This window comes from Tamandua tetradactyla, chromosome 9 (assembly GCF_023851605.1).
Source record: "Tamandua tetradactyla isolate mTamTet1 chromosome 9, mTamTet1.pri, whole genome shotgun sequence".
Lineage (NCBI taxonomy): Eukaryota > Metazoa > Chordata > Mammalia > Pilosa > Myrmecophagidae > Tamandua > Tamandua tetradactyla.
Window position 1 is genome coordinate 90983329 of NC_135335.1, and position 18533 is coordinate 91001861.

Genomic DNA, 18533 nt, shown 5'->3' on the forward strand with positions numbered 1-18533 from the left:
CATGGAGATGTGACTCACTCAATTGTGGGTATTAACCTTTCAATAAAGGAAGGTGTGACTCCACCCATTCCATGTGGGGAGTCCTTTAAAAGAGGAAGTGTTGGCTGCAGCTGTGACCCTAAGGAATGTTAAAGGAAAACGAGAGAGAAAGGGATCAGGGGATCTGGAGACATCAGTCTTCAGACAAGTTTATTTCAGGCAGATGCACAATTTATATACTGGTAAGAACTATGATAAAAGTTGTTTGCGTACAAAAGCTAAGAAGCGTATAGTGCAAAAACAAATTGAAGTAAATACTTCTAAGGTCAGAATGTTCTTTTCCTTTAAGCAAGTCTCTTCCACGTCATTGTGCTTTATCTGCACATCTAAGTTTCTCTTGAAGTTTCAGGCTCTCAAAACGTATGCCTTCACTTTCTCATAGTTTATGAGCCAAGTCTGCATTTTCAAGTTAAGTATTAACCTTTTAACTCCTACAAGGAAGCATTTTGGAGAACTCCTACAAGGAAGCATTTTGGAGAAAGCTTCAGAACGACAGGACAGCAACAGAGAAGAGTCAGGAGAATGATGAGAGCAGCAGAGACGTGAGAACTACAGCGTCCACTAGCCAGCAGTCTTTGGAGATGAAGGAGAACACCCCTGGGAAAGCTTCATGAAGCTAGAGGCCTGGAGAGGAAGATAGAAGATGTCGCCATGTGCCTTTCCAGTTGCATAAGAAACCCTGAACTTCATCAGCCTTTCTTGAGTGAAGGTAACCTCTTGTTGGTGCTTTAATTTGGACATTTTTGTAGACTTACTTTAATTGGGACATTTTCATAGTCTAGAACAGTAAACTCACAACTTAATAAATTCTCCTTTTTTAAAAGCCATTCTGATATTTTGCAATCTATTATATTGCATTCCAGTAGCTAGCAAACTAGAACACTGGGCGTTCCTAGATTGTCCTCCAAAAAAAGGGTTGACCGCTTTACATTCTTATCATCACCTTATAGAGCCCAGAGCACCTAGAGCATCTGGAATTTCCAAGAGACTGCCTGGAGGAGATGACCTGTGAGCCATGATGAGACTGGGTCAATTTATCAGAAGAACAAATAATCTACAGGGAGCTGGAGGCAGAAAGAGCTCAGGCTCGGGTTCCCCACTGGGTTTATTTGTATCAACACTGGGTATTGCTGACGTTTTAAATCTTTGCCAAGAAGAATGACTCCTTGCTTTTTATTTAAAAAACAATTTTTTTTTTTAATTTTGCAATCCATTTCCTGGTCTAGATAAAAGAGGAACAATGGCTACCAATGCTGCTTCTTCAGAGATTATAGAAAGAGAATGAAAGAAATTGCTTGAAATCCTTAAACAAGATCCTGATTCTATCTTAGACATATTAACCTCCCAAAGGGTGATTTCTGAGGAAGAGTTCGAGATGCTGGAGGATGTTGCAGATCCCTTGAAGAAAAGTCGAAAGCTATTAATTTTGGTACAGAAAAAGGGAGAGATGAGCTGTCAGCATTTTCTGAAGTGTTTTATCAGTACTTTTCCAGAGTCAGCTATTATCTGGGGCTTAAGACATGGTAAGTTGAATTTTTTATAGTTTCTGGGATGAGAGGTAAGGTGCAGATTTTCTGGAAATAGAAAAGTATCGCCTTTACTTTGTTTTTCTTTTGAAGCTTATTTTCATTGAAATGTGATTTAGGGGGAAAGTGCCCAAACTTTAAAATCAGGGAGCAAAATCTTATTGATTGAGGGGACTGATAATTTGTTATGCTCTATCACAAACTTGTTATAGTGCTAGCATAAACTACACATTATTGTGACATTGCATTGTGAAATATGCTTGGAAAGGAAACTGTTAAAGGTGATATGGTCCTGGGCTTCTTTATCAAGTAAGTAAATTCACAGATTTTAACCGGTCCCAAGACCACCAGCTTCATCTTTCACATAGGATATAGCCATTTTGAAAATGCACGTAGTTAGTAGATAGTGATTTCATTTTCTTTGTGATAACAATGTCAGCAGAACCCCGATTTTCTGGCAATTCAGAAATGCAAATGTTAATCCTTAAATGTTTAAAGATAGCTAGTGGCAGAGGGGTTAAGAGAATAATAATTCTGCAAGAATGGATTGTTTGGTATTTCTGTAGGATACCAGTAGAAGCTAGTGTAGCTCCTTTTCTAGGGATTTAATAAAGTATTCAGGATTTTTTTTTTAAGTGAGTCAACAGCTGGGATAAGGGGATGAATGTTGATAGTTCCTAAGGTAGGCCAAGACCCACATGCTTAGTAAATTGCTTTTACTATTTCTAGGATTTCCTATTTCAAATTAGAGCTATGTACTTCTTGTTTAGAAATTGCTGGGATCAGAACCCGTTGGCAATGGCCCCAGGAAGTCTGTATTTATTGTGAGTCATAGTAAATCCACAAGTAAACACTGTTCATAGAGTTATACTTTCTGGTTCCCTCCTTTACTCTCTGAGGTTGCTGTGAAAGACTCAAACTCTGAGTGAGTTAAGGGGTGGAGGGAGGTTTGGGATGGGAGAGGAGTTGGGGGAACAATCTGAATTTCTTCAGTGGGAGAAAGAAAATTCTGGCAATTGATTTGTTGCCATGTAAGTTTTGTAGGAGGCAGTGAGCGTGCCCATCCTTCAGTGAAATGAAGTAGAGGGATGATACGTTGAGGTCTCAGAAACTGAAGTTATAAAGTTCCTTTTGTTAATTTGGAAAAAACCAAACCAAACAAAAATAAATAAATAAATAAAACCTTCTTGTTCTTTTCAGAATTTTTAAAACATGAGAACACAGAACCTCTTTATTCTATGGGAATAAGCAAGAATTCTTATTCTTCAAAGCAAGAGGATGCTTTGCTCTTTGAAAATAAACAACCTGAGAATCCTGAGATCATAGCGTCCTTCAAAGAGAAAAGATATTTGGACTTGGAAACATCTGAATCTTTCAGGAACAGGGAAACTGCTTTGTCCTCACAGGAGAAAAATGAAAAGGAATACAACACATCAAAAGTCACATTCTCACATTCGGTTGAGGAAGTTGAGTATAAAGTTCCAGCGAGTATTGTATATTTAAGGGATGGACAGAGATATGATGAGCCAGATGATTCTTTATACTTAGGAAAAGAGGAATATCTAAGATATGTTGGACACCCTGAAGATGCAGAAGCCCCTGCAGGAGAGGAGGGCTGTGATGACCCTGAGTATGGTAGATACGCTGGTGAGGATTTTGAGTATTCAAAAACCACAGAGTTCTCTGGTGATGAGCAGAATTACGGGGATTCAGATGCCAGCATGCCATTGGAGGAGAATGAAGAGGAAAGTATGGAAGGTATGGAAATGATGCCTGCATTTCTTGTGTTATTAAGTACAACTCTTTTTAAATTTCCACGACGTTATGGGGAGCAGGAATGAGAGAAGGCATCAGATGCCAGCAGAAAAGCAGTTACTCACAACTCCCTTGTATCACTCTACCCTGGTGTCTGCTCAGATGTGGGCATTGACAGGGAGAAACCCCCAGCACCTAGGGAATAGTGAAGGGTTTAAGCAAAAGTAAATTTTGCCAGCCTACAGGCTCCTGCAGTGACCTTTCATCAAGCATATAAGGAGTTGCTAACCATTAATTTTAGATGTCATCTCCTATATCTCAGATTAAACCACTTTATTCATTTTAGTGCTTTTGTAACCAGGGGATTATGAGAATCATGGGTCTAATCCTTCAAGTGGTCTAATCTTTCAAGTGGTCTAATCTTTCAAGTGGAAATAGTCTGTAGAGGATTTGTGGTGAGTGAACAAGCCTCCCAAATATTTTTACTAGGACTGATCTAGTCCATATATTACCATCTTGATGCGAAAAGTTATATCAGTATCTTGAATTTGAATATTTCTAAATGAAAATTCAAAATATGAGAAATGTTTCACTTGGAGATATATTGTTTGGGAAAATGAACATTACCAAGTTCTAAATAGAAAATGGGAAGGTAGCTAGCTACCTTCTCACTTAGTGCAAGTCCTGGGGACTCATAATCCAGACCTTACTGGGTAGGAAAACAGTGATTTCCTCCTCATTACACCTCTTGCCCTTCTGTCATATATTTTCCTTATATTATTGTTGCTTTTAGGCCCTATTTTTTTTCTTTTTTCTTTTTAAAATTTTTATTTTTTTATTAATTTTTAAATTTTTAAAAAACATAACAAGAAACAAACGCATTCTTAACTTTTGATCATTCCATTGTACATATATAATCAATAATTCACAATATCATCACATAGTTGCGTATTCATCATCATGATCATTTCTTAGAACATTTGCATCAATTCAGAAAAAGAAATACAAAGACAACATAAAAACATTCATACATACTATACCCCTTACCCCTCCCTTTCATTGATCATTAGCATTTCAATCTAAATTTATTTTAACATTTGTTCCGCCTATTATTTATTTTTATTCCATATGTTTTACTTGTCTGTTGATAAGGTAGGTAAAAGGAGCATCAGACACAAGGTTTTCACAAGCATACAATCACATTGTGAAAGCTGTATCATTATACAGTCATCTTCAAGAAACATGGCTACTGGAATACAGCTCTACATTTTCAGCAATTCCCTTCAGCCTCTCTATTACGTCTCAACTAACAAGGTGAATCTATTTAATGCATAAGAATAACCTCCAGGATAACCTCTCGACTCTGTTTGGAATCTCTCAGCCATTGACACTTTATTTTGTCTCATTTCACTCTTCCCCCTTTTAGTCGAGAAGGTTTTCTAAATCCCTTGATGCTGAGTCTCAGCTCATTCTAGAATTTCTGTCCCATGTTACCAGGAAGGTCCACACCCCTGGGAGTCATGTACCAAGTAGACAGGGGGAGGGCAGTGAGTTTGCGTGTTGTGTTGGCTGGAGAGAGAGAGGCCATATCTGAGCAACAAAAGAGGTTCTCTTGGGGGTGAATCTCAGGTTATGCCCTATTTTAAAATTTTTCTTATTTATTTTAGTTGTTGCAGAGGGCTGATTTTATTAGTTCATTGTATATTGTTATTGGCTTGCAAAAATTCCCTTTTGTTTGTTTATCTGTCCTTTTCTTTTCCATTTCCCATTCCCATTCACCTTCCACCATAGATACTACTCTAGTATTATATGCTCTTGCACATATTGTTTTGTTTGCATGGATTCTTGCCCGTATCAGTTATTTATTGCCACAGTGATGTTGTTTAACAAACCACTTTAAAATTCAGTCACTTAAAGTAATAAGTACTTATTATTATTCATGTCCATGCTTTACTGAACAGTTCTTCTTCTTTTCTGGGCTCATTCTGTGGTCAGCTGCAGGTTGGGTAGGGAGCTCTGCTGATATTAGCTGAGTTCCCTCTCATGTGTGATCACTGGCTGACTACAGTCTTCATTCTCATCTTCTAGCTGACCAGTCTGGACATATTCTCAGACCAGATGAGGCATGTTCTTATGGTGAGGGCAGATGAGTAAGAGAGAGAGAGAGAAAGGAAGTAGTCTAGACCTCATCAGCTTGTGAGCTCAGAACTATCATGACATCACTTCTGTCACATTACGTTGGTAAAAGCAAGATACAAGGCAAACCTACATTTGAGGTTTGGGGAAATAGTCTCTACCTCTTGCAAAGTCATATTACAAAGGATATGGATACCGGGAAGCCATTAATTGGAGATATTACTGCAATCAATTTAACACCTTAGCAAAGCAGATCAAGAAAGCTATCAATAATAATATAGTTATGGTCTGCAATCCAGTCTTGATGGCTTTAATCCCTTCTAGTTGACTGGAGGCATGAGGTTCTCCTCTGTCTCTTACCTTAGTAATATTTGTCTATGCAACTGGGAGATGAAAAAAATTCCTAATGCTCTAATTCAAAGGAGCAGGTCTTCGCACTTTTTGTCATGTTAAATTTCATGCCAAAAAATCACACTGTCAAATTGAAGTCTCTGAAAGAGTTAAAACTTAGCTTTGTGTTGCTCTATGCTTTAGAATGTCCATTTGTATAGACTCCATTAGTTAACTCCCTTCTCCTCCAGCTCATAGTTGTGTTCAACCAATGGAAGAAACTCATATATTTGCAATTTTCCTATGCCCTTTATTTCTTCCTGAAGATCCAAGTTATCATTTGATATCATTTCCCTTCAGTATAAAGAAATTTATTTATTATCTCCTGTAGTGCTGTTCTGCTGATGGCAAATTTTGTTAGTGTTTAGTAGTTGGAAATGTCTTTCTTTTGCCATCATTTTACTGGGTATAGAATTCTGATGTGGCAAGTTTTTGCTTTTAGCATTTTACGGATGCCGTTCTTCTATCTTTTAGTTTTCATTGTTTTGGATGCTAAGTCATCTGTCATTTTATCATTGTTCCCCTGGTAATATTACATCATTTTTCTCTGGTGGTTTTCAAGATTTTTTCTTGAAGTCTTTTCATAAATTTGCATTTAATATGTATAGTTGTGTTTTCATTGTTGTTGTTGTATCTTCCTTTATTCTTTAGCTATCATTCCCCATATTCTCCCTCCCTCCAGCTCTAAGGTATCTCTAGAGGTTCCCTTTTCTGAACTTTTATATGAATGGAGTTATATAATATGTGGACTTTTGTAACTGACTTATTTCATTTAGCATATTTTTAAGATTCATCCAAGTTATAGGCTGTATCAGGACTTTGTACCTTTTTTTAAAAAATGTTTTTATTGACAAAACAACATGCAAACACAAACATTTTTAACATACGAACATTCCATACTTGGTGTACAATCAGTGGCTCACAATATCATCACATAGTTGTATATTCATCACCATGATCATTTCTTAGAACATTTGCATCACTCCAGAAAAATAAATGTAAAGAAAAAAGAGAAACTCATACATAGCATACCTCTTACCTCTCCCTCTCAGCCCTCCTCCCTCTATCATTCTCACATTCAGCTTCATTCAGTAGTACTTTGTACCTTTTAATAATTGAATAATATTCTATTGTATGGAAACAGCACTTTTTTTTTATTTGAGCAGTTTCGGTTTACAGAAACATCATGCAAGAAGTATAGAGTTCTCATGGCTTGCATGAATTTTTAAATTACAAAAATGGCATTATGACAGTGGAATTGAAAATACTTTCCTGACCAAAAGAAATATAACAAAATAAGGTATCAGTGGCTAAAAGAATTCAAATAGAGTTGAGAAGCTATTCTGGAGACTGTTCTTATGCAAGTTTCACCTAGATATTGCTAATTGCTGCTGTTTGCCAAACCTCAACCAACATCGTTCCTGTTAATCCTAAAGAAAACCCAGGGCTCTATATGAGATCCTGCAAAAATTGCACGCATTGTATTTACTTTTCAGAAACTTAAAACCTTTTAATGGTTCCTAGACCAGATAAATCCTGAAATCTACAGATGCCCATCTCTCCAAGAACATTGTCAAACTCCATCCCCCATCCCATATTGCCACCACCCCTTTGCAACATGAAAAAGTTAGAATGCACATTATCCAAATATCCCTAATGATTGGGAGAAGGGTAAAAGAAGAAAGAGGAGTTATAACAGAGAAGTTAAGATTTAACAAATGAGTATGACTACTGAATCATTATATTGATTTTTCATTTTAGTCTCTACTTCTTGGAGAGGTTAGAAGGAAAAACCTGAAATTAAGGAACTGTAATCCATACCAAGCTTTGAAATCTGTTCTATAATATAACTACTTGTTAAAATGTATTTTGAAATTTATTGCTTTTTTTGTATATATGTTATATTGCACAATGAAAAATGTTAGAAAATGGTTTTATGTTCCAGATATTGTTGCTTGTTACTCTTTTCATCCAGTTCTGTGTTTATAAGATATATCCTATTGCTGTGTGTACGTCTACTCTGTTGCTTTAATCACTCAATAGTAGCCCTATTATTACCTTGTCAACACTAGACATTTGTACTGGGCCTTCTGAGAACCGATTTCTGTACTAAAGGAGCAGGGGATAGATGTCCTAAAATAGAAAATTCCTTTCAGTTAAGAGAAAGAAAAAAAAATTATAGATTGAATAGTGATTTCAGCTGGCCCAGGCAATTAATGTGTCAGAATGAAGCTTGGCGATGTCTGGCCCACACAAGGACCGTCTCTAGCCTTGACTCCCACAAAACGTACACTGATTCTTGGGACCCAGAGCACAGAGCACTGCATGCTGGTAATTCTTTCCTTCCAGGTCAGGTTTCTACAGGTGCCCAGACTCCTTGTAGACAGACTTCTGTGTTCCAGAGAAACTCTTCCTCTAATACTTTTACGTGTAAACAAAACCTTCATTCTGTGACAATTGATGCTGACATGAATAACGTGGATTTCAAATTCACGATAAAAATAAAGATAAAAACAACAATATCTAGAACATAATACCATTTTTTGTTGTGAAATGTGACATATATGCAGAAAAGCAATACATTTCAAAGTACATTTTTTAAAAACTTTTTTTATTGTATAGTGTAACATATATACAAAGCAAAGAAATAAAAAAGGAATAGTTTTAAAAGCACTCTTCAAAATGTGGTTACAGGATAGATCCCAGAGTTTGTCATGGGCTACCATACGATCCTCTCATATTTTTCCTTCTAGCTGCTCCAGAATATAGGAGGCTAGCGGGCTTAAATACTTTTTGATCAACACAGTTGACCTTTTATTTTCCTTCTTTTTTTGTGAACAATAACATCTACACAATAAAGCTATAAATTTCCAAGCACAACACCTCAATTAGTTGTAGAACATATTTTAGACTTTACATGAGTTACAATTTCACAATTTTAGGTTTTTACTTCTAGCTGCTCTAAAATGCTGGAGACTAAAAGAGATATCAATTTAATGATTCAGTATTCATATTCATTTGTTAAGTCTTATCTTCTATGTACAATTCCACCATCACCTTTGATCTTTCCGTATCTCTCATTGGGGCTGTTTGGGCTATGGCAATTCTTAATTTTTGGTATTGGAAGGGTCTGTCACTAATATGGGGTAGGGAGATGGAACTATCTGATGTTCTGGAGAGGCTGGGCTAAGTTTCAGGACTTATCTGGACCAGGGACCCATCTGGAGGTTGTAGGTTTCTGGCAAGTTACTCTAGTGCCTGGAACCCTTGTGGAATTTTATAAATTGCCCTAGGTGTTCTTTAGGATTGGCTAGAATGGTCTTGGTTGGGGGTTGGCAGATTATGATAGGTAGCAAGGTCTATCTGAAGCTTGTGTAAGAGCAACCTCCAGACTCTTTTTGAACTCTTGACTCTTTTTGAACTCTCTCTGCCACTGATACTTTATTAATACACTTCTTTTCCCCCTTTCGGTCAGCATGGAATTGTTGAGCCCACGGTGTCAGATCTGGATTCATCCCTGGGGGTCCTCTCCCACATTGCCAGGGAGACTTTCACCCTGGATGTCATGTCCCATGTAAGGGAAAGGGCAATGATTTCACTTGTGGAGTTGGGCTTAGAGAGACTGAGTCCACATCTGAGCAACAACAGAGGTCCTCCAGAAGTAATTCGTAGGCATACCTATAGGTAGTCTAAGCTTCTATGCTACCTACATAAGCTTCACAAGAATAAGCCTCATGATGGAGGGCATTGCCTATTGATTTGGGTGTTCCTAAAGTTTGATACAGTATCAGGGATTCCCTGATGATAAGGTTTAATAGTTTCATAGTCTTTCTCCCCTCCCTCAGGGAACTTTGCAATGCTTTTTGATTAGCTAGTTAATATACTCTAGGATGTTTCCAGGCATTACAATAATCTAAACAGGATCAAAGGTCCTCTTTCTCATTCCGTGCTCTTTGTATTTCAGTTGTACAAATGAGCTATACAGATAGGTTGAATTAGACTTTACAATACAGAAAATTTCAGTTCCAGATCAAATAAACCTTTCTTCCATTGGTCTCAAAGAGTATGTGTGGTTCTGAAATATAGACACTGTCTTTGTTACTCCTATGTTCTGAATTACTTTAACCCCAACCTGTTCGGCTTCGTTCTTATCTCTAAATACCAAGTTATATATATAAAACAACCTCTCAAAATCCAGAAATAATGATCACCACTCCAGACTTAATGTATCTGCTCTAAAAGCTTACAGTTTAGGCCCCTGTTTTCTTATAAGCATTTTCTAAAGGTGACCATACCATTGTCACCTTGTCAAAGCACATTTTAATAAGAAGTCATAGAACAGATTTCAGAGTTTGGTGTGGGTTACAGTTCCACAATTTCAGGTTTTTCCTTCTAACCTCTCCAAGACACTAGAGACTAAAAAGAAATATCAATATAACGATTCAGTAGTCATACTCATTTCTTAAATTCTAACTTCTCCATTATGACTCCTCTTTCTCCTTTGATCCCTCTCCCAATCTTTAGGATATTTGGATTATATGTATTCTAACTCTTTTCATATTGAGAAGGGGTGTTCAGGGATGAAATTTGTCACTGTTCTTAGAGAGACTGGCATCTCTAGATTTCAGGATTTATCTGGCCTAGGAACCATCTGCAGGTTTTAGGTTTCTGAAAAGTAAACCTTGTGCTTACAATTTTTGTAGGATCTATATGTGAACTATAGTCTTTGGTTTTCATTAATTGTATTTTTTTCCCTATTTACCATACTATTATTAAGATCTAGTCATAGTGATATACATTTGTTCTAGTTCATGTTGCACTTTCTTATATTTGTACTATTAACTACATTCATTGTCTACAATAGCTTTCACTATGTTATACAGTCCCATGTTTATCCTCTAGCTTTCCTTCTAGTGATAGACTTCCCCTTTCAACCATATACACACCCAGCACTGTTATTTAAACTCAGAGTATTGTGCTACCATCTCTGCCATCCATTTCCAAACATTACAATTAACCTTATTAAACATTCTGTACATTTTAAGCATCATCTCTTCGTTTTCTACCAACTTTTTATCTCCTGGTAAACTATATCCTAGATTGTAACTCCTAGAGTTTGTTTGTTACAGTTATTTCATATTAGTGAGACCATACAATATTTGTCCTTTTGTGTTTGACCCATTCCACTCAACATAATGTCCTTAAGGCTCATCTATGCCATCACCTGCCTCAAGACTTCACTCATCCAAGGGTTTCTTATAGTTACTTTCATTAATTCCTGGAATCTATGCTTTTCTCTCACTTTTATAATTTCTTCTAGGCTACTTTTAGAGGGGGATCCAAGCAGCTCTTGCTAGCTTGCTGTGAGTCAGGAGCAGAAAGTCCACTCTCATCTTCATTCTCTACTAAGCATGTCCCCAGACATGACTAGAAGATATTTTGGAAAATGGGGGGAAGATCAGGAGAACTTAGAGGCAGTGTGTAAATTCTGAGAAAACTTTCATGAAAATCCAATCTTCTGTTTCTCAAAACTTCGGTAAGATATGCATTTTAAAAAGAATTCAATATTAATCTAGAGAATTCCTCACACGTGTACAAAAAATACTAACAAAGTTTTTCATCATCACATCTAGACATTAGCAAAAAAAAAAAAAAAGAAAAAAAGAAAGAATGGAAAACCTTAAAAGATGTAAATGATCATCAATGCAGAATGGTCCATCCAAACCATGGAATACTATGCAATGGTTAAAATGCATTAGGTAGATCAATCTGTTTGTCTTACTGTTTATATATACTGACTTGGAAGAGTTTGTCAGAAATACCATTAAGTGAAAAGAGGTTGGAGAATCATTTGTTTAGTATGACATAATTTATTTAAAAATAAATAGTGTCTATTAAACAAAGCTATTACTATGCATACATGTATATGTAGGCATTTGTTTAGAAAAAGGATGGGAAGCAAAACTACCATATTGACATATCTTTTAAAAGGGCAATGGAATGGCAGGGCTGTGAAAGAAGACTTTTACTTTATTAGTATTGTTTGATCTTTTTTGCAATGAGAATGTCAATTACTTATTTAATTTTAAAAGTCAGCAAGGAAAGTTTAGACCCCAAACATGGCATTCGCTGATTATCTTTTTTCCTACAGGAAAAAAAGTGTTTGAAGTTATCTTGTCAAGTTTGAACTTGGATAGGAGCAGAAGGCTTTTGCCTGAGTTTGTTGAACAATTCTCCATAGACCATGCATCTAAGCGGTCACCTGAGACTCCAGAAGACTTAGCCTGGAATTTCCTGATGAAAGTTCAAGCACTGGATGTGACAGCCAGAGAGTCAATCCTCAGGCCCAGGGTTCTGGCTGAAGATAACATAGGGGAATTGCTGACTGGAGTGGAGAATTTGGAACTTGAAAACATACAGACCATTAATCCCCTTGATGTCCTTTGTGCCTCCATGCTGTGTTCAGACAGCTCTTTGCAACGCAATGTCATGTCAAACATGTATCAGTGCCAGTTTGCTCTTCCCCTGCTACTGCCAGATGCAGAAAACAACAAAAGCATCTTAATGCTGGGGGCCATGAGGGACATTGTGAAAAAGCAGTCAACACAGTCCTCAGGCATCCCTGCAGAGGATACAGAAAACTTTCTGACTCTCATGAAGATGCCTGTCATCTCTTTTGTGCGTCTAGGATGCTGTAGTTTCTCCAAGTCCAGAATTCTCAATACACTGTTCTGCCCTGCCCAACTGAAATCACACAAAATCTTTCTCCATCAGGATTCTTCTTCTTTGGTCCTTCCCCGGCAAATCTCTGATGGTTTAGTTGAGATAACTTGGTGTTTTCCTGATAATGATTATCTAAGGGGAAGCCCTAGTTTTTTTCTAAAGCCTGTTGCAGTGGCCAACCTTCGTGGAGATTTAGAAAGCTTCTGGACCCAGTTTGGTTTTTTGATGGAAATTTCCTCAGCTGTATTTCTTTTCACTGACTACCTAGGTGAGAAGGATTGGAACCTGCTAATGTTTTTAGGAGAAACTGCCATTGAAAGATGCTACTTTGTCCTTAGTCGCAATGCCAGGGAGAGTGAAGAGGCCCAGATCTTCCAAACGATCCTTAAATTGAAGCCATCACAGCTACTGTTTTTGGAGGTGGAAGAAGCTGGGGATACAGGGCAGAACATGGAGATCCTTCAAACTGCCCTCCAGGAAGTGATGTGCTCTTCACTCAAATGTGTGTCTGTGGAGGACATGGCCTTCCTGGCCAGGGAGTTGGGAATCCAGGTAGATGAGGACTATGAGAATGCTCGAGGAATTCAAGTTTCCCCTAGTGAAAACATGGCTGGAACAGCTGAACATGAGGGACAGCAAAAACAGAGTCAGCCAAAAAATCTGTCTGAAAGTCCAGCTCAGATTCCTTTAAAGGAGACTGGGGTTGTATGTAGGGTCAGCCAGAATCCTCAGAATTTCCACCCCACCCCAGTGTTCATGTCTTATCCACAAAACTCCTGGCCTTTACCAAACAGAATTGGAGATAACTTTAACCAGGTTTCCTCAAATCCCCCCTGGGTTATGGATTCCCACTTTTGTTCTAAGCAGAGGTCTAGGTGGTTCCACCCTTTGGGCTTTCAGAATACAAGCACCCATAGTGAACCTAAAAGTTTTGGTTTTCAATATTTCCAACCCCAAAGATTTTATTCAGGTGAAAGATTCAGGAAATTTTCAAGAACTGCTCGGGGACATCACTGGAATCGAACATTTGGGAGACCACCAAGACCCATTTTTAAGCATGTATGGGCTGGGCCAGAAAAATCACAAACAATGGGAGCTCCTGAAATGTCTGGGTTAACGGTCTCCCAGGTAGATCACTTCCGTTCCCCGGGCGCATGGCCTTTAGGAGCAGTTGGAAAGCCACAGCCTGGACAAGTCTATGCCCTGGGAACACAGCCAGCTGAAACAACTGGAAAATGTATGGGAACAGCATTCCACATAAAAGAGCCCCACCATCAAGCCTTTCAACAAGCAGCCATAAGAAAGCCCTTAAGACGTATCTCTCAACAAGGAGCCCAGTTAACAACACATGGTGGGCCTTTGAATCCAGCTTTCCAAACAGGAGCCCATTTCATGTCCAACAGCAAACTTCTGTCTAGCTCTCAGCATAAATCCAATCAACCCAATCCATCTCAGGTCAAGCACTCCCAGCCTAAACCCACCCAACCTGTGCCATCTCAACCTAAGCCCATTCAAACAAAACCTACTCGGCCCCAACCCTCCCAGCCCAACCCCTCTCAATCCAAACCCACTCAGCCAATGCCATCCCAACCCCAACCTTCTCACCCTAAACCCTCCCAGTCCAAACCCACTCATCCCAAGCCCTCCCAATCTACACCCTCTCAGTCCAGAGCCTCTCAGCTTAAGCCATCACAGACAAGTCCTTTACCAGCCAAAGTGCATTACCCAAGAGCAGGGCCCAAGAGGGTAGGGAAGCATTAAAGTGCTTACTCCAGGGACCTATAAATTGTGTCCTTTACCCAGGGTGTTCCTATCACACAGTAACCTAAAGAATATCAGTAATGGTGAAAAAAAAAAAACTGTCATTAACACAAAAAGATAGGCAAACTCTAATTGGATATCATTAAAATATCTGTAAAAGTTTTGTCCCTGAGAAGAAATATATGAAAAGAATTTAGAATCAAGCAGTAAATAAATTAGTTGAATACAACCTTAAGGTATTAGGTAATATAAGATATTAGATAATATATAATGGAATCCAAGGACTGGGGGTTCCATGTATAATCGAATCTGTAAGACAACCCCAATCGAAGGAATATAGATTTGGAGTCTATAATTGTACAATGATTATAAAATAAGGCTCAGACTGTGTGCTGGTTTGAAATGATGTATGTACCCTAGAAAAGCCATGCTTTAATCCTAATCCCATTTTGTAAAGGCAGCCATTTCTTCTAATCCTTATTCAATAGTGTATATTTGGAACTGTAATTAGATCATCTCCCTGGACCTGTGATTTAATCAAGAGTGGTTGTTAAACTGGATTAGGTGATGACATGTCTCCACCCATTCGGGTGGGTCTTGATTAGTCTCTGAAGTCCTATAAAAGAGGAAGCATTTTGGAGAATGAGAGATTCAGAGAGAGCAGAACAGAATGACATAGCCACGAGAAGCAGAGTCTACCAGCCAGTGAACTTTGGAGATGAAGGAAAACGCCTCCCAGGGAACTTCATGAAATAGGAAGCTAGGAGAGAAAGCTAGCAGATGACACCATGTTCTCCATGTGCCCTTCCAGCTGAGAGAGAAGCCCTGACTGTGTTAACCATGTGCCTTCTCACTTGAGAGAGAAATCTTGAACGTCATCGGCCTTCTTGAACCAAGGTATCTTTTTCTGGATGGCTTTGATTGGACATTTCTATAGATTTGTTTTAATTGGAACATTTTCTCAGTCTTAGAACTGTAAACTAGCAACTTATTAAATTCCCCTTTGAAAAAGCCATTCTGTTCCTGGTATATTGCATTCCAGCAGCTAGCAAACTAGAACAGATTGCCTTAGTGTTGTAAGAAAAATTGCCTTAGATATTTGCTGCTCCAGAGGCACCCTGGAAAAAACATTCTGGTCTAATGTCAGCCAGCTAAGCAGATAAGCTTGTTTATTTGGAATGATTATTCAAGTTGCTTATGATAGTGACCTTAGTTTGCTTGGACTTTTATATATAAAATATGTAAGGATCTTTATATATAAAAAAATGAACTGAGAGCCAATAAAATTATTTTATGTTAATCTTAGGGGTATTCTAGGTATGGTTCATATTTAAAATATAATATTTAAGATAATTTGGTTTATTAGAGGATCTAATATATTAGCCTCATGATTCTAATTTAACATGTATAATTGAGTTTTTAATTTTATAGTAGTGATATAGTAGTGATATTGAAAAGATTAAGATAAGTTTACACAGTTTGTAAAGTACTAAATGTTTAACAGAATTTAAGACTCATCAACATTTAAACTTTATTAAATTCATTACTGTTTTAAGTATTTGGTTAAGTTCTGCTAATTAGAAGCATTAAGTAAAATGAATATATTAAATTATAAACACCATTTACAATATTTAAGTGATGTTTAATTGTTTGTAAGTGACACCAAATACTAATAAAAGGCCCCTTTAGAAGTGGATGTTAAAAGTCACTAGATTTGGGCGGGCCACAGTGGCTCTGCAGGCAGAGTTCTCACCTACCATGCCGGAGACCTGGGTTTGATTTCTGGTGCCTGCGTGTGCAAAAAAAAAAAAAGTCACTAGATTTATAAGTAAAATAATGAAATATGTAAATCAAATTTAAGGTCCCCAATCTTTGAATTTGTAACTTCAATAAAATTAATGTTAACTTTAAGTACTAACGTAGTCTTGAGTATTTTTTTGTGGACAAAAAAATATTTTTGAGAGCACACATGTGCAAAGTCATATTGACAAATGCATGAGAAATTATTATTGGAAAGAATGGTTATAATTTGTAACACAATAGGTATCCTTCATTTGTTTGTTCACAGAATAAACAATCATATCAAGTGTTTAGGGGTTGCTAAATCTCTCTAGAGTTTGTCGTAAGGGTGTAGAAAGAATTAGAGGACTATGCATTTGAATTTTTTATGATAAAAAATATATATTTATATGCAATAAATTTATATGCCATACATTTTAAAATACTCTGCAGCAATTAGTTATAGAACAGATTTCAGAGTTTGGTATAGGTTACACTTCCACCATTTTAGATTTTTCCTTTTAACTGCTCCAAGACACTGGAGACTAAAAGAAATGTCAATATATTCAGCAGTCATACTCATTTATTAAATCCAATCTTCTCTGTTATAATTCCACCTTCTCCTTTGATCTTTCTCCAAATCTTTAGGTTTATTTGGCCTATGCTCATTCTAACTTTTTACTGTTGGAAAAGGGTGTGCCAATGATATGGGATAGGGAGATGGAACTAGTTGATGTTCTAGAGAGACTGGCCCCTCTGAGTTTCAGGACTTTTCTGGCCTAGGAACACATCTGGGGGTTGTAAGTTTCTGGAAAGTAATCAGAATGCATGAAACCTTTGTAGACTCTCAGATAAAGCCTTAGGTGTTCTTTAGGGTTGGGAGGAATGGTTTTGGTTGGGGTTTGGCAAAACATGATAAATAGCAATATCTAGCTGAAGCTTGCATAAGAGTAGCCTCCAGAATAGCCATTCGACTCTATTTGAGCTCTTTTAGCCACTGATACCATGTTATTACATTTGTTTTTACATTTTTGGTCAGGATGGCATTGTTGATCCTATTGTGCCAGGGCCAGGCTCATCCTTGGGAATCATATCCCATGCTGTCAGGAGACTTTCACCCCTGGATGTCATGTCCCACATGGTGGGGAGGGTAGTAATTTCACTTGCAGAGTTGGGCTTAGAGAGAAAGAGGCCACATCTGAGCAACAAAGGAAGTCCTCTGGAAGTAACTCTTAGGTACAACTATAGGTAGGCTAAGCTTCTCCTACATAAATAAGCTTCACAAGAACAAGCCTCAAGATCAAGGGCTTGAACTATTTACTTAGGAGTCCCAAGTGTTTAAGAGGTTTCTCCAGTGGTAAAGTTTAATAGTTCCACATTTTTTTCTCCCATCCCTCAAGGGACTTTGCCAATATCAATACTTTTAAATTGTCTGCTCAATAGACACTGGAATATATCTGGGAGTTACTTTAAGCTATACAGAATTACAAACCCTCATTTCCCATTCTGTACTCCCTGTGTTTGGGTTGTTTAAATGATCTATCCAGATCATTGAGTTAGATTATGTGCTACCAAAAATTTAAGTTCTGGACAAAATAAGCCTCACTTCCTTTGGTCTCATAGAGTAGGTGAAGTTCTAAAATACAGACAATGTCTACCTTCTTGTTGTATTCTGATTTACCTTAGTCCTGATCAGACTGGCTTTGTTCTTATTTCTAATTGAAGCTTGATCTTTTTTTTCAATTTCTTTAACAATTGAAAGATCTGCAATGCTGACTGTCAGATCTGCAGACCTCCTACTCTGAGTCTTAGGTGTCACACAGGTAGCCACAATTCCAGGGAAATACCAGGTTCTACGTATATAGCACAGCTTCTCAAAATCTAGAAATAGACTTCTGGGAAGATGGCCGAATAGAGTAGCTCAAGATTAGCCCTGCTCTATGGAAAAGTTAGAGAAGGGACAGGTGGGTGACTGAGGTGGTGATTCAGGAGTGCGGCTGACCTCAGAGAACCTCCTGCACCACACAGGCAGCCCTTGTTGCAGAGGCCAAGGAACTGAGAGGCAGAAAGCTGGAGCCTGGCGCAGAGGTGCAGAGCCCACGAGAGTGCACGGGTGGGAGCCAGGGACTAAGAAGTAAGCCAGGCTGCGTTCCTTGGGTGTGCTACCCTAAACAATGCAGCCCCATGACTGGCAACTTACCCCACACCCCATGCACCTGAACCCTGTCACCCACTCCTATTCCCCATGCCCCAGGGTGCCCTGACCCCACCAGCCTCCAGTGCATGTACTTGCCCCACACCCCCAACCTAAGTGCAGCCCAACATACCTCTCCTGCACCCCTCCCAAGCACTACTTCTTCCTCCCTGTTCCCTGTAGGCTGTTGCAAGTGCATAAAGGCTCCCAGCACTAACCTCCATACCTAG

General features: G+C 38.2%; 1 protein-coding gene across 2 annotated transcripts; it reads left to right on the plus strand.

Moving 5' to 3' along the window:
* CARD6 (caspase recruitment domain family member 6) lies at positions 1-16268 on the plus strand. 2 transcript variants are annotated; one of them, XM_077117062.1, is made up of 4 exons: positions 1-748; positions 1266-1562; positions 2766-3323; positions 11998-16255. In XM_077117062.1, exons 2-4 carry the CDS (start codon positions 1415-1417, stop codon positions 14328-14330), a joined length of 3039 nt encoding a protein of 1012 aa, XP_076973177.1. In that variant the 5' UTR covers positions 1-748; positions 1266-1414; the 3' UTR covers positions 14331-16255. The 2 variants fall into 2 exon arrangements, with proteins under 2 accessions (XP_076973177.1, XP_076973178.1); XM_077117063.1 differs by lacking the exons at positions 1-748; positions 1266-1562 and adding an exon at positions 1575-2490 and having other exon boundaries at positions 11998-16268.
* The last annotated feature ends 2265 nt before the right edge of the window (positions 16269-18533 follow it).

Coding starts and splice junctions, on each gene's coding strand:
- CARD6 (XM_077117062.1), top strand. CDS start 1,415: ATGCTGGAGGATGTTGCAGATCCCTTGAAGAAAAGTCGAAAGCTATTA. Junction 1,563..2,765: donor TATCTGGGGCTTAAGACATG/GTAAGTTGAATT, acceptor TGTTCTTTTCAG/AATTTTTAAAACATGAGAAC. Junction 3,324..11,997: donor TGAAGAGGAAAGTATGGAAG/GTATGGAAATGA, acceptor TTTTTCCTACAG/GAAAAAAAGTGTTTGAAGTT.